The 24,316-nt window shown below is 46.3% G+C and overlaps 1 protein-coding gene across 1 annotated transcript in view; it reads left to right on the plus strand.

Moving 5' to 3' along the window:
- MMP20 (matrix metallopeptidase 20) overlaps window positions 1-23,073 on the plus strand; it is a gene marked incomplete at both ends in the record, with an annotated part of 47,447 nt that extends 24,374 nt beyond the window's left edge. Inside the window, 4 exons of the mRNA XM_080815647.1 lie at window positions 569-705; window positions 1,662-1,818; window positions 21,905-22,008; window positions 22,973-23,073. Coding sequence (XP_080671773.1) covers window positions 569-705; window positions 1,662-1,818; window positions 21,905-22,008; window positions 22,973-23,073 — 499 coding nt within the window. The remainder of the gene's footprint in view (window positions 1-568; window positions 706-1,661; window positions 1,819-21,904; window positions 22,009-22,972) is intronic.
- Between the last annotated feature and the right edge of the window lie 1,243 nt (window positions 23,074-24,316).

Genomic DNA, 24,316 nt, shown 5'->3' on the forward strand with positions numbered 1-24,316 from the left:
AATGGGTGGGTTCCAGATTTTCTGTTAACTAGCCATCCATTTCGGGGATAGAAGCACTTTCAAGAGGAAAGCACTCAGTAGGTAACTTTCAATATAACTGATGATTGTGAGTGTTCTTGCTGGCTTTATTGGGAATAACTCACACTCCCAACGACAAAGGTTTGGTTTAGCTGTAATATTCATAATGTTCACAAGGATTGTATTTTATCTTTATGAGATTTTAGTTTTTAAAAGGTTAGAAAGGAAAAAGACATTTATATCAAGGGATACCTGGAATGGGAAGGAGCACGGGTGAAATGTGTGAAACACCGGGTTTTTCTCCTTGCCGCATCCTTCCGTGTCGGGCACGTCCTTAGGTAAATGAAGGAAAGGGGATTCCAGGAAGGCTCAAAGAATGAAAATGGAAAAGAACTATTTAATAAGGTCAAACACCTATGCTCTCCTTATGAAAACAAGTTAGGGGCATGAGGCATTGAGGAACGGCCCCCGAACTGTGGTTTGCAGACACGCGGGTCCACGTCCGGTTCAAGATCTAAATCAGCCGTTGCTCTTGTGGGTTGCCCAACAGCATCTTCTGGCGTCGGCAAGTTCACGTGATGGCGGGGATCCGGCCCAGCACCATTACCAGCTCCTTCCCTCAGCTTATGTCCAACGTGGACGCAGCTTACGAAGTGGCCGACAGGGGCACCGCTTACTTCTTCAAAGGTACCTTATAGATCCGCGAGGGACAGCAACAGCCGGGGATGTGGGGAGCCTCTAGTGCTGGTAGCGTTTGGCCAGGGATGGTGGGGCGTGCGCGGGTCACGCCTCCTCAGCTCAGCCGTGAAATGCCGCTCTGTCGTTCTATAGCAGTGGTAGGAAGGACAATGACTGTCACAGTGTTCTCAGAGCCAATGCTCTACCTTAGAGAGACACCGTGCAAAGGGACAGTGCCCAGGGGGCTACGGACTGTGTCCCCACCCCTCAGGGTGACGTGGTGTAGCCCACTGAGAGCCTCCAGTCAGCAAATCCAACATGGCAGCCCCGTCAGGAGAACGAAGCCTTTGCCGCCGTGTCCTGCTCAGAAGCAGGACCCTGACCCGTGACTCCGGGAGGGCGGCACGGCGTCGTCGGTCTCTGGCCCCAGCCCCTTACCCCCTTACCGTGTGAGTGACTCTGGGGAATCACCTAACTGCTCTGAGCCTTCATTTCTTCCTGGGCTGATAAGGGATTATAGTAATAGCAACCTCAGAGACGTGACAGTGGCGGGCCGGTGGGGGTTACCCAGTAGGTGGCCCCTGTCAAGTGTAGCTGCTTTTTCTGGAAGCTACAAGGCCGGTGCTGGCTGACCGACCCACAGCATTTGTCTCTCACAGGCCCCTTTTCTCCCCTGCGTCTGGATGAGACTGAAATGAGGTTACACACATGAGAAGTATCTTGAAAAAATGAATGTGTGAGATTTAAGATACAATCGTATCAAAATTACTGTTTTGCTAGGACATCACTAAGAGACGCTTGCTTCCAGAGTAGTTTGAACTGAATCCAAGCTTATATATTGGCTTATAACCATGGCAACCATCCCATAAACTACTCCCGTGGGGGACCCTGCGTAGAAATCCTCAGGAGTGAAGTACATCGCCGAGTGGTACTGAGTGTCTGTGAACTTCAATTTCTGTCTTCAGGGCCCCACTACTGGATAACGAGAGGCTTCCAAATGCAGGGTCCTCCTCGAACTATTTATGATTTTGGCTTCCCGAGGTATGTGCAGCGGATAGACGCCGCCGTCTACCTCAAGGACGTGCAGAAGACCCTTTTCTTTGTGGGAGATGAATACTACAGGTATGGCTTTTCTCCTTTTGATTGTCCAGTTGTATTCAATGGGAAGAAAAAGTCCTTTTGCAGAAAAGAATGCAAAGCACCTTGGCAATAGGCCCATTGACTCCTCTGGGCCCCTGGGCTGCCATTTACTCATGGTGGACACGGTCTCTAAGATGGGAAACCAGCCAAGTAAGCAAAGCATTCATTCACGAGCCCCACTGTTGGTTCTCTAGCACGTGAACAGCCTAATCCTTCATGCATCTACTAACTGGACTGTCAGTGGCGTACACGAGTAGACAGAGCATCCCCAAATACATTGCCAGCCACAGCGAATGCCGGGGCGGGGAGTGGAACTGACGCCCTGTTATGTGGGTACCAGTGCATCCAGGACACTCTGTGATTCTGTGCAACACGGAGGTGGTTACGACTGTGGGGCTCTTTGAAGGGAAGGTCTTTTCCTGCTGCAAGGAAAAGCCCCATTGCTGAGTCCTTGTATCCGACCCGGAACGTGAGCTCTCTCCTCACCCAGAGTTGTCCTGCCTGTCTTGCAGATCTCAGTAAGCGGCCGTCTGTCAGCCAGCCGCTGTGCACAGGGTCACCCTCATGCCCCCCACTGGGTTTCTAGCATTAACTGACTCCCGCGAAGGGTGAGCAGCCCCCACGTCTGCACGGCCCACACCCCTAGCTCTCACGTCCACATGCTTGCTCATCTGAACCTCAGCAGGGAGAAGTAAAAGCAACACATTCTAAGCAGTTGACTATGCCAAATAGTTTAACTTTTTCCAGATTTTATGTATGTATTTTTTTGTTTAAAAGAGAGAGCACAGACGGAGAGGGAGAAGCAGGCTCCCCACTGAGCAGGGAGCCCAACGTGGGGCTCGATCCCAGGACCCTGAGCCAAAGGCAGAGGCTTAATCCCCTGAGCTACCCAGGCACCCCTATTTTTAACTTCTTGAGGAAACGTCATACTATCTTCCACAGTGGCTGCACCATTTTCCATTCCCACCAACAGCGTAAGAGGGTTCCCCTTTCTCCACATCCTCTCCAACACGTGTTGTTAATTTTAGCCATCCTGAGAGCTGTGAGTTGGTATCTCATCATGGTTTTGATTTGCATTTCCCTGCTGATGAGTGATAATGAGCATCTTTTCATGTGTGTATTGGACTTCTGGATGTCTTTTCTGGAAAAATGTCTATTCATGTCTTCTTCCCATTTTTTCATTGGATTATTCATTTTTCAGGTATCGAGTTTAATAAGTTCTTTTTATATTTTGGATACTAATCCTGTGTCAGTATTTGCAAATACCTTCTCCCATTTCGTAGGTTACCTTTTAGTTTTGTTGATTGTTTCCTTCTCTGTGCAGAAGCTTTTAATTTTGATGATGTCCAATAGTTTATTTTTGCTTTAATTTCCCTTTTCTCAGGAGATATATCTAGTAAGAAGTTGCCACCTCTGATGTCAAAAAGATTCTGTCTACAGTCTCTGCTAGGATTTTGATGGATTCCTGTCTCACATTTAGGTTTTTCATCCATTGTGAATTTATTCTTGTGCATGGTGTAAGGAAATGGTCCAGTTTCATTCTTTCACATGTGGCTGTCCCGTGTTCCCAGCACCATCTGTTGAAGAGACTGTCTTTTTCCCATTGGACATTCTTTCCTGCTTTGTCAAAGACTAGTTGATAGTTGTGGGTTCGTTTCTGGGTTCTCGGTTCTGTTCTATTGATCTGTGTCTATTTTTGTGCCAATACCATACTGTCTTGGTTACTAAGGCTTTGTAATACAACTTGAAGTCCTGAACATGACACCTCCAGCTTTCCTTTTTTTTTTTTTCTTCTTCAAGGTTGCTTTGGCTATTTGAGGTCTTTTTTGCTTCCATACACACTTCAGGATTATTCATTCTAGCTCTGTTAAAAAAAAAAAAAAAGCTGTTCTGTATTTGGATAGGGATTGCATTAATGCAGATTGCTTTCAGTCGTGTAGACATTTTAACAATATTTGCTCTTCTAATCCACGGGCATGGAGTGTCTTCATTTCCATGTGTCATCTTCAAGTTCTTTCATCGGTGCTTCATGGTTTTCAGAGCACAGGGCTTTCAACTTCTTGGTTAGGTAGGCTCCTATGTGTCTTACTGGTTTGGGTGCTATTGAAAATGGGACGGGTTCCTTAATTTCTCTTCCTGCTGCTTCATTATTGGTGTATAGAAATGCAACAGATTTCTGTACACCGATTTTGCGTTCTGCGACTTTATTGAATTCATTTAACAGTTCTAGCACTTGGTGGAGTCTTCTGGGTTTTCTATATATAGTATCACGTTATCTACAGATAGTGACAGTTTGACTTCTTCCTCGCAAATCTGGATGAATTTTATTTTGTTGTCGTTGTTGTCTGATTGCCGAGGCCGGGACTTCCAGGGCTATGTTACACACAGTGGTGAGGGGCACCTGGGTGTCTCCGTGAGTTAAGCATCCAACTCTTGATTTTTGGCCCAGGTCATGATATCAGAATCATGGGGTTGATCCCCACATTGGGCTCCATGATCATCAGGGAGTCTGCCCAAGATCCTCTCCCCCTCTCCATCTTCCCTCCCCTCTAAAATAAATAAATAAAATCTTTGATAATAATAAAAAATAACAGCAGTAAGAGTGAACATCCCTGTCTTGTTTCTGACTATAGGGAAAAAGCTCTCCATTTTTCCTTCTTGAGGATGCTATTAGCTGTGGGTTCTTCATATGTGGGCTTTAGGATTTTTTTTTTTTTTTTTTTTTTAATTTTTTTATTTTAATAAACATATTTTTTTTTTAATTTTTTTATTTTAATAAACATAAGGCTTTAGGATTTTGATGTATGGTTCCCTCTATCCCTAATTTGTTGAGGATTTCCTCATAAATGGATCTTGTACTTTGTAAAATGCTTCTTCTGCAAATTTTAAGAGGATCATATAGTTCTTATTTATTTTTTTAAGATTTTATTTATTTATTTGACAGACAGAGATCACAAGTAGGCAGAGAGGCAGGCAGAGAGAGGAGGAAGCAAGCTCTCTGCTGAGCAGAGAGCCCGATGTGGGGCTCGACCCCAGGACCCTGAGATCATGACCTGAGCCGAAGGCAGAGGCTCAACCCACTGAGCGCCCCAGGTGCCCCTATCCTTTCTCTTATTAATAGAGTTTGTTGCACTGACTGGTTTGAGAATACCGAGCCATCTTTGCAGTCCAAGAACAAACCCCACTTGATCACGTTGGTTGTGATGAATGATTGTTTTAATGTGCTGTTGGACTTGACTTGCTGGTATTTTATTGAGAATTTTGGCATCCATGTTCACCAGGGATATTGACCCGTAGTTTTCTTTGTTGGTGGGGTCTTTACCTGATTTGGCATTGGCAATGCTGGCCTCATAGAATGAATTTGGAAGTTTTCCTTCCTTTTCTAGTTTTTAGAACAGTTTGAGAAGCATAGGTATTAACTCTTCTTTGAATGTTTCATAGAATCCCGCTGTGAAGCTATCTAGTCCTGGACTTCTGATTGTTGGGAGATTTTCGATTACTGATTCCGTTTCTTAGCTGGATATCCATCTGGTCAAGTTTCCTTTCTTTTATGTTTAAGTTTTCCTTTCCTTTATGTGTTTCTCGGAGTTTATCCATTTCTTCCAGGCTGTCCAGTGTGTTGGCGTGTAGTTTTTCATAATACTCTCTTAGAATCGTTTATATTTCTGTGGCGCTGGATGTGATCTCTCCTCTCTCACTTGTGATTCTATTTGTTTGGGTCCTTTCTCTTTTCTTTTTGGTAAGTCTGTCTAGAGATTTATTAATTTTATTCATTTTTTCAAAGAACCAGCTCCTGGTTTCATGCATCTGTTCTATTGTTTTTTTAGTGTCTCTATCATTTACTCCTGCTCTGATCTTTATTATCTCCCTCCTCCTGCTGGCTTTAGACTTCTTGTTCTTCCTCCAGCTCCTTTAGGAGTAAGATTAGGTTGTTTATTTGAGATTTTCTTGCTTCAGGAGGTAGGCCTGTATTGTTACACTTTAATACTGTTTCGTCTTATGGTATCTCTCATCTCTCGAATTCTCCCCTCGTGGTCCAGTAGTTGTTTGTCTCTCTTTTTCTCAGCTTCTTTATTCTCCATCATTTGGTCTTCCATATCACTAATTCTCTCTTCTGCCTCATCTATCCTAGCAGTAAGAGCCCCCATTTTTGATTGCACCTCATTAATAGCTTTTTAAATTTCAACTTGGTTAGATTTTAGTTCTTTTTTTCTTTGGAAAGGGATTCTCTAGTAACTTCTATGCTTTTTTCGAGCCCAGCTACTATCTTTATAATAATCATTCTGAACTCTAGTTCCAACATCTTACTAATGTCTGTATTGATTATGTCCCTGGCAGTCAGTACTGCCTCTTGCTTTTTTTTTTTTTTTTTTTTTTGAAGTGAGGTTTCTGTTTTGTCATTTTGTCTGGAGAAGAATAGATGAATGAGAGAAAAAAATGCTAAAAGGGTAGCAACAACCCCAAAAAATTATACACTAAACAAATCAGAAGAGACCCCAACCAGGTGGGGGAAAGAAAGGAAAAAAAAAAAAAAAAGAATATGATCAGTCTGGTGAATAGAGCAGAGCTACACACTGGATTTGGGGTGTATTTTGGTCTGCTAGAAGAAACTGCCTCCCAAAATTTTAAAGAAAGAAAGGAAATACATATATACATATATATGATGAAGGGATGGAATATGACTGTAAAAATGAAAATTTAAAAAGATTTTTTTAAAAAGATTTTATTTATTTATTTGACAGACAGTTCACAAGTAGGCAGAAAAGCAGGCAGAGAGAGAGGAGGAAGCAGGCTCCCTGCTGAGCAGCGAGCCCGATGTGGGACTCAATCCCAGGACCCTGGGATCATGACATGAGCTGAAGGCAGAGGCTTTAACCCACTGAGCCACCCAGGCGCCCCTAAAAAGATTTTTTTAAAAGGAATTGATAAGAAGTTGGTTGAAAAAAGGAAGAAAAAAAAATTTTTTTAAAGGGAGAGAATGTGATTAGGTGGGAGACTAGAACAAAGCTGTACACTAGATTTAGGGTATATTTTGGTCTGTTAGAAGAAACTGTGTCCCAATATTTTAAAGAAAGAAAAACGTGTGTGTGTGTGTGTGTGTGTATGATATACAAAAAATAATGTTAAATACAATGATGGGATAGACTATGACTATAAAAATGAAAATTAAGAAAGATTTTTTTAAAAGGTATTGATAAGATGTTGGTTAAAATAGGAAAGAGGAGAAATTTTAAAAGGAAGAAAATTTTTAAAATTTAACTTTGCAAGACTAAAGAATAACAGGGGAAAAGCCATGAATTCTGTGTGTTGCTTTCCCCTCCTCCTGAGTTCTGCTGTTCTCCTTGACCAGTGAGCTTGGTCTTGGCTGGATGTTCTTGCTGATCTTCTCGGTCAGGGGCCCGTTGCCGAGATTCTCACATGTCTTTGCCGGAGGCGGAATTGCTCCAGGCTAAGTAATCTGCGCGGTTTGGTCTCGGGAGCTTTTGTTCCCTGATCGCTTTCCGTACGGCTTTGGAGGACGGGAATGAAGATGGCGGCCGCCCAGGCTCCGGCCGCGTAGGAGCCCAGAGCTGGGGCCCCACTCCTCAGTGCGCCCTCAGAGAAAAGCCGTCAGTCCCTCCCGTCTCCCTGGTCTCCAGCCGCGCTCCGAGCTCACCCGGCCTGTGACCGAGCGTTTCTGTCTCTGGCGCACGGCCCCGTCTGGAGTCTCCAAACCCAGCAGGTTCCTGCCGTGCTGCTTCTCCCAGAGAAGGAAGGTGAGTCACCCTGGATCTGCCACTTGTGGGGTCCCTGCTTGAAGAGCAGTGCCCTGACTGTGCCTCAGATCATGGTTTAAGGTAACCCCGAGCTGACAGTCCCCCTCAGCTCCAACTCTGCAGCGGCTTCCCAGCTCCTGTTCCTGCCAGCTCTGCCACACTCAGACACCCCTGATCCTTCTGTGAACCTGCAGGTCCTGAGACGACACTGTCCCTGCAATGGATCCACCCCCACTTAGCCTCTGCGGCGCTGTCCCTCATTGGAACAGACTCTAAAAGTTCCGGTTTTGTGCTCCGCTGCTCCGCCGCTTGCCGGGAGCCGGCCCCTCCCACCGCGGTCTCTCTTCCGGTGGCTTCAGATTCACTTCTCCAACCGTCCTACCTTCCAGAAAGTGGATGATTTTCTGTTTCTAGAATTGCTGCTCTTCTTCTCTTCGATCTCCTGTTGAGTCTGTAGGTGTTGGGAATGGTTTGATACCTGTCTAGCTGAACTCCTGGGATCTGATGTCCTTTCAGTCTGCTACTCCTCCGCCATCTTCTCCCTTCCCGCACATTCATTGTTTAGTACTGTGTTCTTTAATCTCCATGAATTTGTGGTCTTTCCCATTTTTTCTTGTGGTTGACTTCAAGTTTCATAGTTTTGTGGTCTGATAATATGCAGATATGATCTTGGTCTTTCTGTACTTGTTGAGGCCGGATTTGTGACCCAGGATGTGATCTGTTCTGGAGAATGTCCCGTGTGCACTCGAGAAGAATATATATTCCGTGGTTTTAGGATGGAACATTCTGAATACATCTGTGATGTCCACCTGGCCCAGTGTGTCATTCGAAGCCATTGTTCCCTTATTTTCTGCTTCAATGATCTGCCCCTTGATGTAAGTGGGGTGTTAAAGCTCCTACTCTCATTGTGTCATTATCATTGAGTTTCTTTGTTAGTTCTGCTTGTTTTATGTATTAGGGTGCTCCCAAGTTGGGGGCATAGATATTTACAATTGTTAGATCTTGGTGGACAGATGCATGAATGATGACACAGGTATCTTCTTTGTCTCATTATAGCCTTTGTTTTAGAGTCTAGTGTGCCCGATGTAAGGGGTGCTAGATGGGCTTTCTTTTGCATGAGACATGGTTCTCCATCCCTCACTCTCCACCTGCTGGTGTCCTCACGTCTAAAGTGAGTGCGTTGTAGGGCGCATATAGATGGGTCTCATTTTTTTTATCCACTCTGTCACCCTATGTCTTTTGATTGGAACATTCAGTCCATTTACATGCAAAGTAGTTATTGATAGGTAATGTATTTGGTGCCATTTTATTACTTGCTTTGTGGTTGTTTCTGAGCTTTTCTCTGATACTTTCTTATCTTTGTCACTTTCATGTTTTGCTGATTTCCTTCGTGATGTATTTGGGTTTCATCCTCTTTATTCTTCATGTTTATTGGTGATTTGTGATTTGTGGTTACCATTAGGTTTGCATATAATCCCTTTGGCATGAAGCAGTCTGCACTAGGTGGATGGCCATCTAAGTTTGAACCCATTCTTTTTTCCTCTCCTCTCCACACTTCAGGTATGTTACTGTATTTTATATCCCTTCTTTGTGAGGTCCTTGGCTGACAGTTTAAAAAATGCTCATTTTTACGGCTTTTGGGTTTCCTGCCTTGATATGGTCGCTTTTGGCCTCTCCTCTCCGCTCAGAGAGGCCCCTCTGATCGTTCTTGCTGGGCTGACTTAGTGGTCACGAACTCCTGCAGCTGTTGTCTGAGAAACTCTTCAATTCTCCTTCTGTTCTGAATCATAGCTTTACTGGCATATCACCTGTTTTCAGTCACCATTTCTACGGCATGAAAGAAATTTATAAATAAGCACACGTGACTTTCCTCCACCTGACTAGTAGGTTCTCCAGTCTGGGACTGAGAAGACTTGTGAAGAGGAAAATGTATTTTCTAGGAATAAAGCACACATGTAGACCCTGTTGACTCCGGGCCACTGAGAGCTCTGGGGGCACGGCTCAGAGCACCCCGGGGTGTCCTGACTTATTCCTTCCAGTCCAATGATTAAACGACTAAGCCGGTTATTTTTCCTCCAGAACTTCCTTTCTGGATTCCTGATGGTAATTCATTTATTAAGCCCCTAAAGCCTGCTGGGCAGATCCCCCAAGTCTTTCTTTAAGATAAGGTGCCTGACCCCGGACACCGGACACACAGGATGATAGGTACGGAGAAACCCAACTCCCATTACGGATTTTCAGAGAATGAGACTGAGATGCCCACAGAAGCATGTGTGTGGGTGTGAGGCATTCCGGTTATGATGATTCAGTTAATGCCTCGAAGACTGCTCACTGCCTGACTCCCGCTGCGGGGATTATCCACTTTCCCATTGTTTCAGCCCTCCATGCCTCGTTCCTCAGCGGGTCTTTGGACTAATGTACCAGCCACCACAAAGCACACGCCTCCAGCCAGGCAGCAGTGAGGTTAGCAGCTAGCAGAGGAGGCTTGACGAGAGGTTTTTAATTCTCTGTAAACGCAAGCTTGGAGAGGGACAGGGTCTCTGATTGTAATGAGGCCTGACTCCCCCCTGAGGGAATCACAGTGCACCCTTCCAACTAAGTTTCTGTGAGTGTCTATTGAGGAAAAGTCTTAATAATCTGGATAAAACAGATTCATTAAAAAGTTGGTCTAAGAGATTAACTCCAGTATCAAAGACTCATTTTGATGTTGAGGGAAGGAAACCCCAGAAGGCTCTTTTTTTTGTTTTGTTTTGTTTTTAAAGAATTCTTTTTTTTTTATTTTTTTTAAGACTTTATTTATTTATTTGACACAGATAGAGATCACAAGTAGGCAGAAAACTAACCTTCCAAGGCTCTCGAGAGCATTAAGTGAGTAACGCAGGTAGACACGAGCACAGAGCCCGGCACGTAGTAGGTGCTCAAATACAGTGACTGTTCAGACGTTACAGGAACCCATGTGGTAATCAGCAGATACCTGCTCCAGAAGTTGAGATAATTAACAAATGGCCGTTTAAAGCTCAGGAGTTCTCTGAGCACAATCCAGTCATAGAGCAGCTCAAAGGGAGTTTCCTCTGGAGAGACTGAAGGCCCAACATTGCACTGAAACTCCTGCTTTGGGCAAAGCGTAGACCATCCTTCCACCACAAGGTCCTCTGTCATACGTGCTGCAGCACACGGGCTTCTGCACTAAAGAATAAAGCAAACAGCCTTGACCTACAGCTTCCGAGTTCAGAAGAGCTGCCGTGAGCCACTCCACTAACGAACCTTCTCCCCCAGACGCCGCACCCGCGTTGAGCAAAGCCTCACCTGCAGGACACCTCACTGTCGCGGGAAGCCCCGTCTTGGGGAGAAGTCATGTTCCGCGGCTGGTAAGAGACCCGGGAGGAACTGTGGCTGAAACCCGTCAAGGACTGTTTTTCTCATCTACGTAACACGTCCGAAGTTTAACAGACCTGGGGGGACACGGCGAATCCACGGTCACCAGAGACCCAAGTTCCTTCTAACACTTTGCTCCGCTGTTAACATGGAGGTACCAGTCTCGTGGTTGCCTGAGACTCAAGCGGCCCTTGAAGTCTGGTCACTACGTCTTGTTCTAAACAGGAAGAAGGAGGAAATGGGAGGAAAAGCCAAAGGGGACAGATGTTCCGTCAGTAAAGCAGGAGGCCGTATTCAAAAACACGCAAGGCCGGAGCCACAGACCGAGTTCAAGACCAAGAACGGGGTGGACAGCATGCTAGGATTTACGTCTGTTAGTCATTCTCACGACCTTCTTCGGTCCCGACGCCAGGTCCGTCTGTGACACAAACGATATGTCGAGGGAAGAGAAGTCTCGGGATAGGCTTGTTGTCAGGGAGAGCCTCCGAGAACTCCTGGGTGGAGCCGGGTGAGGGAATGACGGGCCACGAGGACACTACTGAAGAATTCGCCACTGAGGACGGAGGGTCGGCTCAGGCTCTGGGAGTGAGGGCTCACGAGTCCGTGCAGTAGGAAGTCACAGGGCGCAGCCACAGGGAACTACAAGGTGGAACCCAAAAGGGGGCTCTACCACGCCAGCGCCACCCCCCGCCACTGATGTGCTGCTTAAACTTCAAGGAGCTCCTTCCCCATTCATCCCTTTGCTTTCACAGCTCCTTTCCCTCTTCTAGGCAGGCCCAAATGACCCAGCCAGTTTTTCCTTCTTTACGCGACTTCCATTACCTTTGGCTCATTTCTCCCTGTAGATATTCTGTCTTGCTTACCAGGAGCAGACCGGTGGCTACACCAGGGAGCTCCTGGGGTCTGGGGCTGCCGTCCACTCCGTCGTCCCTGGAGGCAGTCAGTGTTTTCTGAATTTTGTGTAAAGTGACGTGCAAATCTACGGCCCCCAGCCCCTTTCTATCCCTAAGTCAATCTCTCTGTGCAGACAGACTGAGACATGATTAATGCAAAGTAGGACACATTCTCTCCCTCCTGGATGCCCCAAGTATAATGAAAATGGAGTGTTTATTTAGGATTTTATAGTTAGTCACCATAGAGGAACATAGGTGATAAGTAATAAAAGTAAGAAAGATGGGTAGAGTTCAAAATCTTCTTTTTTAGTCATAAATTTTTTGAACTGCATTACCAAACTACCACTTTCAATCTACATATATCGGGCATGGTTATACGTCAGGCTCTGTACTAGGACCTTAACACTCAGAGCACAGAGTTCGCCGCCTGAGAGTGTGGACCCGAGTAACAGAGTGCTCACCTCAGCCCTCACAGCCATCATGGGGCAACCTGGATTGCCTTTCTGTTTTGGTTTAATCATCTTCAAAAGGGAGGTGGAAATAGCACTGCTTCATCCATGGGAATGGACAAGGAAACTGTGAGATGCCCACCACATGATGAATAGCTCACACTGGGGGCTATCCATGTTCAGCAAGGCCTACAGTTGAGAGCACATACACAGGGAAATAATGAAGAGCCGTCCAAGGGTGACAGGTGCCCTGAGAGAAGACTGGATGGAGATCAGTGGGGCAAAACAAAGAGGAAATGGCCAATGCTAGTAAAGGCGTCTGGAAAGTACCCTCAGAGGAAGTGAGCACTGCCCTTCATCTTGAGAAGGGAGTTGGAGTTTCCCAGGGAGGAGGCAGGAGGGCAGCGTGGCTTCCAGGCAGAGACAACAGTTGAAGCAAAGGCACTGGGGCATGAAATCACCTGTGTATGTGGCGGAAACCTCAAGCAGTTCAGCATAATAGCCTTGTGGGCTCGAATGAGAGATGTGGCCCAAGGAGAAGCAGGGTGTCAATGATGGAGGGCCTGTGCCTTTCCAGGGAGACCAGTGTGAATTTATAGAAAAAGAGGGATATCTTTAAGTGTCCTAAATAAATGAGTAATCCAGGAAGGTTTGTATTATAAAAATACCCCTCTGGCAGCAGTGTGACCGGAGCAGAGGGGGACAAGATGGGAGTCGGTGAAACCAGGGAGGCCAGAAAGTCACGGGCAACACCTGCAAAGTGCTCCAGGGAAAAATTCTCAACTAAGAATCCTACAGCTACAGCTGTCTCCAAGATGGAGACCAAAGAAGACATTCCCAGATAGACAGTAACTGAGAGAATCTGTTGCTGGCACACCCACCTTACAAGCAATACTAGAGAAAGAGCTTCAGTAGGAGTGAAAGTGACCCTGGACAATAATTTGAATCCACATTAAAAAAAAAAAAAAAAGAGCAGTAAATGTAACTGAAAGATAGTTTAAAGGTATATTTCCTCCCCTTCCTTCTCTTAATTGATTTTAAAATTAACTGCTTAAAACTGCATATATTTATTTATTTATTTATTATTCATATATATAAAACTGTATTGTTAGGCCTATAACACTCAGAAACATAACCTATTTGTCAATAACAGCACAAAGCACCAGGTGTGGGGAAAACTGTACAAAGCTAGGGAAATGATATCAAATACTAACTCAAATTCACAGGAGAAACAAAAGAAAACAGACATGTTAAGTAAGGAGGCTAATATATCAAAAACTATAAATATATACTTTCCTTTCTATCAGCTTCTTGAGAAGATATTAAATTGTATAAAATAGTAATTAGAGCAATGTCCACTGGGGTTTTGTGACATAAACTGATGTAAGATGTACGAAAACAAGACCATCAAAGGAAGGGACAAGGGACAGACTTTCTGGAGAGATGTCTGTGAGTCTCCCTGGAATTAAGCTAGTAAAAATCTGAAGCAGTGTATCATAAGTTAAATTATTTATGATATGTTCCCTAGCAACCACTAAGGCAATAACTTTTTAAAATGTAGTAACAAAATCATGCAAGAAACTAAAACCGTACATTGGAAAATTTTCACTAATGCAAAAGAAAGCATTAAGGAGGGAAAGAGGAACCAAAACGACATGACACATGTGGAAAACAAAAACTAAAGTGACAGATATAAATCCAGTTATATCAATAATATTAAATGTGAATGGATTAAACAATATAATCAAATGACAGATATTATTAGATGGGATTAAAAAAAACAAGACCCAACTATATGCTATCAGTAGAAGACACATTTCATACACAAAGATACAGATAGATTGAAAGTAAAAGGATGGAAAAAAATCTCTATCATGCAAACAGAAACCATAAGAAAGCCAGAGTGGCTATGCTAATATCAGGCAAGACAGACTTTAAAATAAAAAGGGTTACTAGGGATTCAGAGGAACATTCTATAGTGATGAAAACGTCAGGCTACCAAGAAGGTAAAACAACCCAACAACAGACCCCCAAAATGCATGAAGCTGCCCCCCAAAAAAACCCTGACAAAAATGAAGGGAGAAGACAACAACCAAATAATAGAACTTAGGAACGTCAGTACCTCACCTTCAATAATGAATAGAACAAGTGGACAAGGAGATCTATAGGGAACAGAAGCCATCAGGAGCACAATAAGCCAACGAGGTCTAACAGGTGTCTGTAGAACACCTCACACAAAAGCAGAACCCACGCTCTTCTCCAGGGCTTACAGAGCACTTCCCAGAAGAAGTGACATGCTAGGCCAATTTAAAACAACTGAAATCATACAAAATGCCTTTTCTGATCACAGTGAAACAAGGTACAAATCAATATCAGGGAAAACTGGAAAATTTACAAACATGTGGAAATGAACATACTCTAAAACAATCAATGTGCCAAAGAGGAAATCACAAGAGACATTAGAAAATACTTAAAAATGAATGAAAACAGGAACCGGGTATTTGAGACCATATGCAGGCAATGAAAGCAGTACTCATGGGAAATTTCTGTCTCCAAATGCCCATTAGAAAAGGGATCTCAAGTCAATAACCTAACTTTCCACCTAAGATACTGGGTAAAAAAAAAAAAAAAAAAGGCAAATGAAACCTAAAGCAAGTGGAAAGAAGGAAATAATAAAGATTATGGTGGAAATAAGTGAAGTAGAGAATATTACAAGCAATTTGAGGAACTCAACAAAACTAAGTTTGGTTCTTTGAAAAGATCCGCAAAATTGACAGATTTCTCACTGGACTGGCCTAGTTAAAAAGAGAAGACTCAAATTACTAAAATCAGAAATGAAAAAGGGAACATGACTACCAATCTTACAGAAATTAAATGGATGATAAAGGACCCCTATGAATAACTGTATGCCAGTAAATTTGATAACTGAGCTGAAATGACAGATTCTGGGAAAGATACAAAATGAAGAAGATGAGTCAAGAAGAAATAGCCTGAATTAACCTAAAACAATTGAAGAGTTTTAATTCATAATCAGAAAAATTATCCACAAAGAAAAGCCCAGGACTACATGTTTCAGTAGTGAATTCTACCGAAACATTTAAAGAGGAATCAATGCCAATTTTTCACGAACTCCTCTAAAAAATAGAAGAGGAGGGGTCATTCCCCAGCTCATGGTACAAGGGCAGGATTACCCTGATACCAAAACCGGACGAAGGCATCACAAGAAAATAAAACTTCGGATCAGTATCTTTTGTGAATATGGATACCAAAATCCTCCAAAAAAAGCAAACCAAATCCAGCAGCCTATAAAAAGAATTACACACCATGACCAAGTGGGATTTTTTTCCCAAGCATACAAGGTTGGTTTAACTTCTGAAAATCGATTAATGTGATACACCATATCACTAGAATAAAAAACAAAAGCCATATGACCACCTCAACAAAGGCAGAAAAAGCATTTGACAAAATCCAACCCTGTTGTGAAATAAAAACTACTCAGCAAACTGGAAACAGGACAGTTTCTCAGCCTGATGAAAAGTGTCTGTGAGAGCCCACAGCTGACCGCAGGCTCCGTGAAGGAAGCCTGGACGCCTTCCCCCTAAAATCAGGAACAAGACAAAAGTTTTCACTCTCACCACTTCTTTTCAACATTGTACTAGAGGGTCCAGCTGGGACAACTGAGCAAGAATGAATAAGATAAAAGGCACTCAGACTGGAGAGGAAGAAAAACTATTTCTATGTCTTGTGATCTTTTATATAGGAAAGCCTAAGGAATCCTCCCAAAACACCTGTTAGAACGAAGTTCAGCACATATGCAGGGTAGAGGTCAGCATCCAAAAATCAATGGAGTTCCATACATTTTTTTCATACATTTCAATGAATAATCCAAAAATGAAGAAAACAATTCCACTTACAATAGTAACAAAAGAAATGATAATTTTAATAATTATTATATATTATTAATAATAATAAAAGAAGTTAATATTTCAAAATAAATTTAACATAAGAAGTAGAACATTTATAGCATGAAAATTAAACAATCTAAAGGGAAAGAGATCTCTTGTCCATGGATTACAAGCCTTATTTTTTTTTTAATTTATTTGAGATAGAGAGAGAGTGAGAGAGCGAGCATGAGCATGGGGAGCAGCAGAGGGAGAGGGAGAAGCAGACTCCTGCGGAGCAGGGAGCCCGATGCGGGGCTCAGTCCCAGAACCCTGGGATCATGACCTGAGCCAAAGACAGACACTTAGCTGACCGAGCCACCCAGGTGCCCCAAGACTTAGTATTTTTTAGATGACAACACTCCCCAAATTGATCTGCAGGACTTAACACAATCCCTATCAGAATATCACTGGTTTCTTTGTAGAAATCCACACGCTGATCTCAAATTCATATGGAAACTCATAGGACCCAGAATAACCACAGTATCTTAAAAAAGAAGACCAATTTGGAGGAGTCAGAATTCCCAATTTCAAAACTCACTACAAAGCGAGAATAATCAAGACAGCATGACACGAACCTGAGGACAGACGTACAGACCACTGGAATAAAACCGGCAGCACAGAGATAGACCCACCGATCTATGCTCAGCTGATTGCTGACAAGGATGCTAAACCCGTTCCATGGGGAAAGAACAAAAGAAGGGGTAGAGAAGACACAAGGAACACACAGGAGATTTGTACACGTGGAGTCTGACACGCTGGTGAAACACGGAAGTGTGCAGAAGAGCCTTCCGTGTACGGGGCTTGAACTCAGAATTCAGGCCGGTAACGCAGACGTGCACTTCCTCCAAGAATCTGGGGCTGGCGGAGGCCGTCGCTATTTTTCAGCAGGGCTACGTAGTCTCGATTCTAAATCCTCACAGGCAGAGTCCCTCCCCCACACCTGGGATGGTCCGTGGCCGCTTCTCCCTCTCCTCTCCATCCTTGACCACTCTGCTTCTCTAGGATAGATCACAGAGTCCTCGTCCTCCCCGAAAGCCTTGTCATTTCTAGCTGGACGCGGAGAATGACTTTCAAAGGGGACTCTGGGTTTCCACTTACCTAGAAAGGCCTCCTTGAAGAGAATTCCTGAAAACCTGTATTTTAGACACCTTATCCGTAAATTCCCCCTTTGGCCACCCTTGCTCACATTTCCCGTAAGCATCCTTCCGCAGACACAACTCCCCACTCGGTACTTCAGAGGACGCAGGGCGGGGTCAGTTTTGGCACGGATGTATGCTGGAAATCGTCAGAAATTCCTAACAAATCTAAATTCAAACCATAAGATTACACAACATGTAGGCGCTTTACCAAAATTGTCCCCAAACACTCAGATGACCAAGGCAGAGAGTAGGATAATGTAGCTGAAAAAACACCCCACATCTATGGGTCCATGATGTTGCCAGTGCAGGGTCACGGCTGGGGATGATTTCTGTAGTATCTATGCCCATTAATCGGCAGTGGGGAAACAGCCCACAAAGAAAACAGTCACAGGTCAATCATGTTTACTTGGTATTTGGGCTTCACAAACAAGGCCTCGGCCATGAGAAGACGCGTGCAGTGACTTCCGCAGGTCGCTAGGACACAGTAGGTGCACGAGGAAAATGCATGTCTCTCCTTAACCTTGCAATCCAGCTCCTCTATGTTCATGGCTTATCATGTGGTCGCATAATCACGTGCTGGGAATCTGCTCACGTTCTCTCGTCCTCCCGTCTGCCCGGTCGGCGGTCTTGAAGAGCAGGCGTTCCCGTCTCCGTGAGACAGAAACGTTGCATCGCGGAGAGCTACGTCGTTCGCTCGGGTCCCCCAGAGACCTCAGTGGTCCCCCTGCGGCTGCGTTTCACACCGGGTCCACCCCCGGAGCCCTCGCCATCCACCGCGCCGTCTTCTTCCTTCTCTTCACCTCGTTTTTCCCGCCCATCAGATACCCACACTCGTGATTCTCACTCTGTATTCAAACTTCCTTTTCTGTGATTCTCTGCAAAATCTGCAACAGATCGGTAGACCTTCTCAAGCCTAATTCCTTCCTGGCTGCGTTCTCTGGACTCTGTCCAGCCCTCCCCTCCCCGCCTCGTCTCAGCCTCGCCTCTACTGCAGAGGGTCTCCAGAGGCGGTGTTGGGAGATTAGGTAAAGATTCAACTTCTTGATGACTGAAGAGCTCAGATCACATCACGAGCTTTACTCACACTCATGCCGGCCAGTCTGTCAACGGTTCTTGGGGCCCTGGGTGTGTCTCTGTGCCGGCGTGTGTATGCATGTGTGTAAATTGTCTCTCACCCTCTCACCACCGTTTTCCAGATAAGGAAACAGGAGCTGGGAACACTTTTCCCGGATCCCAGAGCCGCCCCGTCGTATGCTCTTTGCTCTACGACGGAAGTCCTCAAGTATCTGTCCACAAACGAGGGCTAGGTCATCGCCAAGTTCCCACCAATCCACAGCAAAATAAGAACAGAGCAATATTGTAAATGGAGAGGGTGTGGTATGGGTCAGTAGAAAGACACGTTATTGGCAAGAACCATCTTTTAGGCTGAGATTATGTCCTTTCTGCCTCTTTGGGGTTAAAGTTTCTTTCCTTTGTGAAATAATAATGAAAATAGGTGGTAATTTCTTTTTGATGACTTGATGGTAATGTCCTTACTTGGTACCATGAAAAGTAGGGGACTCTGTGGTAGTTCTGTAGGTCCCATCTACTTAACGTCTACCAGAAGGGTCCAGATGAAATCTTTATACGTTATCAGCCAAGCCCACAATGGTGATTTGTGTTTCAGGCCAGTATTTTGAAACGACTGTGTTAAGAGTAACGCTCTTTAGAAAGCAGTTACTGGATGAGCAAAAGGCAGAGGGGTGAGCTCACAGGGCACGGGTCTGTTAAACACGTAAGTGGTAGGAGCAGGGGAAAGAAACAGTGATTTCACAATATCCCCAAGCATTTCGCCTGGGTTTTTGTAAATGTGACTGAGAATTTAAATTCCCAGCTCGACGTTGCTTCTCTAAAAGTTCTCCTGAAAAAAATTTTTTTGAAGATTTTATTTATTTTATTTTAGAGAGAGAGCATGAGTGGGGGGAGGGGCAGAGGGAGAGACTCCCCAGCAGGGGTCCCACCTGCACAGAGCCCGACTCAGGGCTGGATCTCAAGACCCTGAGGTCATGACTGCAGCCAAAATCAGGAGTCCAAGGCTTGACCGACTGAGCCACCCAAGGGCCGCTTGAAGCATTTTGTATATATTATTTTTACCTCTGTCATCCTCTGAAGAGGTACATATAACATTTTGGGTGTTGCCCCCTACCTTAGTGACCGATGCAGACAGATAAAAGAGAAAGTCCTTTCTTCCACATCTTCCTATTGGATTACGAGTCACTCTTCTCTCTTTAAAACATACCCCTGTATCTAAACTATTGCTCTGTTCTCCAGAAAAAGAGATTTGCTCTGTCCTTTGATCCTGTCCAGTCCTCCCCATCCAATTCAAGGAGAAGACAGCAGACCCCCGCTTGGAATAGTCTCCCTACAGGGCATCTCTAATCAGTCACTCGCTCAGAACTGAGAACACGTTTTGCCATAAAACAATATAAATGGTGGTTACATTCTCAGAATCCTTCCCAGATGTTTGCTCACCATGTACAAAGGTAAGGCACAGCCCTGGTGTAAAAAGCTCAGCTTCCAGTCCTCCCTTCAGCGCGGACAGAGGATGGACACCTGGAGGCTGGACACCACGCTCCCGAGCCCAGGGTCCGGCCCCTCCCTCGCGCTGTCCTCCACGCCTGCAGGCCCGCCGTCACTCCGCCCTCTCCTCTGCGTCCCCCCCCCCGAGATACTGAAGCTTCAGAATTACCGTCCTCACTCTCTCCCACCAAAGCACCCGTTTCCTCTCCACAATGTCTCCGGGAAGTGAGAGAGAAGAAAGCAGTCTAGCCATCCAAGGTTCCTGTGTAAACAGTCCTTAATAAGGGGTTCCAGGTTTCAGACACTGGGAGGAGGCGAGCGTGAGCGACTCGGGCCACAGAGCACCCACTCTTCCGGGTTGCTCCTTTTTTTTCTGTCCCGTTTCCCCCTACTCCACTCCTGAGACCTCACAGTCCCCGGATGACCAGCGGCCCATCCCGCGGGCCGCACTGACATTTCTGATGACAGTAAAACACGGGAAATGATTTCCATCTCTGTCTCTGCCACAGTGACTCGCAGAGCTCGGTTTTCCCCTCGCCCCACTGGGAGGTTCTGATGACCTTCCCGAGAAGGGCATCTGGGACAGTCAGCGTCCACTCCTGTCCGCCACACTCCCCCAAACAGCTCAACCCGCTAGTCACACTGGGCTGAATAATTCTTGGCCTACGTGTGGTCCTGCTCAGGGTCAAGAGGGATCTGCCCCCAGCCGGTGCGGTCACCCATGTGAGAGGAGGTGGGTGTCGGCGGCCGCAGGACACGGCTCAGGGCTCCAGGCACCAGCAGAAACTGTCTGACCTTTCAGTGGGAAACGAGTGGGGCGTCCGTCCTGGGAATGTCTCCCCTGGGGGCTCTGTGCTGAGGAAGAAGGAACTGTCAAGGGCTGCCTGACTGCCTATGCGGTCAGCCCATACCAGGCAGGCTGATTCACACAAGTCCCCGTCTTCTGTTCGAGGGGCGTCATGGGTCACAAAGACGGGCATGAGACATTCTTCCGAGCAGTCATTGCACCGTGGCTGCTGATCCGGCAAGAGAAGCCTAATCTAGTATTTGGTCCGTTGTGTAATGTCTCCAGGAAACAAAAGCAATTTAATGCCGTTCCCCTGGTTTCAAGGCAGAGGCTCGGTTATCCGAGATTTTCTTGCTCCTGAATGTCACCTAGTGACTGTCTGCCTGTGTGTTTGTTCACTCGCTGTGCGTCGTTGGTCCAGTCGCTCCTCCACAGACATGGAGCGAAGGGGCCCAGGAATAAAAGCCCCCAGGAAGGGCTTTCAACTGATTCTTGGACAAGAATCCAAGCCCAGAAATTCTTATAGGGAGTGGGGTGGGGGGTCGTTGCGACAGTAAATAATGCAGTAACAGTACATACCAAGTTCCTTTGGGAAGGCAACACACCTGTTTTTTAATAATGATTTTCTTTCCTTAATTCTTTTTTTTAAGATTTTATTTATTTATTTGACAGAGAGAGAGAGATCACAAGTAGGCAGAGAGGCAGGCAGAGAGAGAGGGGGGAGCAGGCTCCCCGCTGAGCAGAGAGCCCGATGCAGGGCTCGATCCCAGGACCCTGAGATCATGACCTGAGCCGAAGGCAGAGGCTTAACCCACTGAGCCACCCAGGCGCCCAACATTTCTTTTTTTAACTATAGGAACATGTTGCTATAATATATGGAATAATTCTAAGATTAGTTCTAAGAACATATCTATTTACAGACTATTTAGAGCAAATGAGCCGTCCTAGAATCTAAGGAACTTGGGAGAGAAGTGATGCAGCGTGTGTCTGTGTGTCTGTGCGTGTGTGCGGACGTGTGTGGCGAAGAGAGGCTCAGAGAGGCACAGACACGCGTCTAGAGCGAGTCCTCAGTCGGGCCTGGCTCACGATGACCAACGAGCGCCGTGTCCCCTCCCATCCATAAAGACCGCTTACTGACATGTTTTGTGGAATGACACTTCCTCCAGCTACGATGAGCGAAAACGGAAGATGGAGAAAGACTACCCGAAGAACACTGAGGAGGAGTTCTCGGGGGTTAATGGCCAAATTGACGCCGCCGTGGAACTGAACGGTGAGCATCTCCGCCGAGAGCGTTCTCCGAGGAAACAGGTAGTGGGAGATGTGGGCTCTGCCAGGACATGAGGAAAAACAGGCTTCCGCACGGGAGTCCTCGGTCCTGAGTCCCTTACCAGTCTAGCTGACCAGACCGACGTTGAGAACGAGTACAGAATGTCCGCCGCCAAGACTCTGTCTGCAGATAGAAAGTTCTAGATGGATGGCTTCCGTCCATAAGTCGGGTACACCTCCAAGCCCACCCAGTCAAAACTGCCTCTTTCCTCTTGAAAATGCACATCCTGTCAGCCTTCCCAGGGCCTTTCCCCGCCCCCTCACCCCTCCTGCAATTTAGAGCGGAGCAGGGCAGCCGGTCCAAACGGGACAGGGTTGAGGAAACGCGGCTGAATCTTGCCGACCCGTCGACACGTTCCTGAGTCTAGAGCACAGGGCTGGACTCTGGTCAGAAACCCAGAGAGAGGTCCAGGTGCGTCGCCTGCTCTTGCGGCACGTCTGACAACCCCGGGAAGTGCCGCCCCGCGCAGACGCCAGTGTGAGGAAACCGGGCGGTCTGAGACTCGGTACTGAGCGCGGACCTCGCGGCGACTGCGAGAGGCGAGTGGAGAAAGGGAAGATGAGAACCCGCATCCGCACTCGGAGTTTGCACGACGGGACGTCAGCGGAGTTTTAGGGACTGGCTAGAGGTTTGGGTAGGGAGAGGAGAGGAGGGGTTCCCTGCAGGGGAGCGGAGGCACCAACACAGCTGAGCCCCACCTGCGGGGTAAGCGCCCCCGGGAGAACGGTGAGCGGGGCCGGACACACCAGAAGCGCCGGGTCCGAGGGCGGGCTCCAGGAGAGCCGGCACAGGACCGCAGCTGTCCCCGGTGCGTCCCCAGCCCCCCTCTGGGGCCGCCTCCAAACCCTCCCTTTGTGGCTCTGCCAGTCATTTTCAGTAACGACATTTTCAACCTTGTCTCTTTTAGGCTACATTTACTTCTTTTCAGGACCCAAAGCGTACAAGTATGACACAGAGAAGGAGGACGTGGTCAGTGTGCTGAAATCCAGCTCCTGGATCGGCTGCTAAGCAGGAAGGTCTCCTGTTTTCTGGGGAGTGAGCACGACCACCAGCAGCTGGTCCCGGGACCGCAAGGACCGAGGCAGAATGTAGGTTAGGGGTCTTCCCGCAGCCTTCGATCCTGAGGGCACTTAGACTTCATCGGAAATCATTGCGCTTCTCAAGTTCTTCATGGTTGCAGATTCATAATTCTAATCTAAATGGACAATTACCTAGGGTCAGCGTCACGTAAAATCAGAATTGAACCATGCTGTCTCCCACTAGACACCCACCGCCTTTTCTCTCCTTACCTAACATACGGAAGCAAATGGATAAATTTGGTTTTTATTTCCAAGAAGAAGCCTATTTGTGGATTCCCTGACACACATTATAACTCTTTTTAACAGGAAACGTCATTGCCGTACAAATTATAATTACTCCTTACCAGCAGCGGCGTTTGTGGGCCCTGCGTTCATTGTGATAAGTAGACATTTGTCCGTGTGTACCTTGAACCCGGCACAAACAAAACACCGCGTGAGTCTCATTTCTCGTCATTTGAAGACGAGCTCCGTGCACTCACTGGCCTTTGAAGTAGGTCGTAGAGGGCAAACCTATTCGAATGAATTTTCACACTAGACAAGGGATGGACACTTGGCGAGAAGAAATCTTTTAACAAAAGCCAATAAAATTGTTGTCCAAGAACAGTTCCTCATTTCTCTTTTCAGTTAATATTTACTAGCTTCCATCACACTTTGTTCGGCAACCCCCTTAGTACCTCGCGCAAGCTCAGAACCGTGAGTGTGCAGCCCCAGGAGAAGTGACAGTCGCTCGCTCCTCTGCCGGCTTCCCGGCAGTACGACACCCCCGTGAGCCACCTTCACCCCGTCCGAGGGCGTCTCTCGGCAGGGGTTCTCCGTCTGGGGGAGGCTCTCTCTTTAGTTTTTCTTACTTCAAGCTAAAGCTTTTCTCTTTCTTACCTGCTCATCAGTTCAGGGAAAACACAGCTGTTTGTCCTCCTTGTGACCTCTTTCAACCTCACCCTCTAGAACGCAAGGGTTCTGAAGATTGAGTCTAAAGTTAGGGGATGAATACATTTAGCGCACTCCACAGGCCGTCTGGAACAGCCCAGCGCTCGACACATTCGCTGTGACTGTCCCCATCACGGACTGAACTGGTGTCACGGGGCGAGGGGACGGGGCCGTTCCTGGAGGTGACTCCCAGCCTCCCACTTGGTTTCTGTTACTGGAAGTGGCCATGGATAGCCGAGCAGGTG

The sequence above is a fragment of the Martes martes genome (assembly GCF_963455335.1).
Source record: "Martes martes genome assembly, chromosome: 10".
NCBI lineage: Eukaryota > Metazoa > Chordata > Mammalia > Carnivora > Mustelidae > Martes > Martes martes.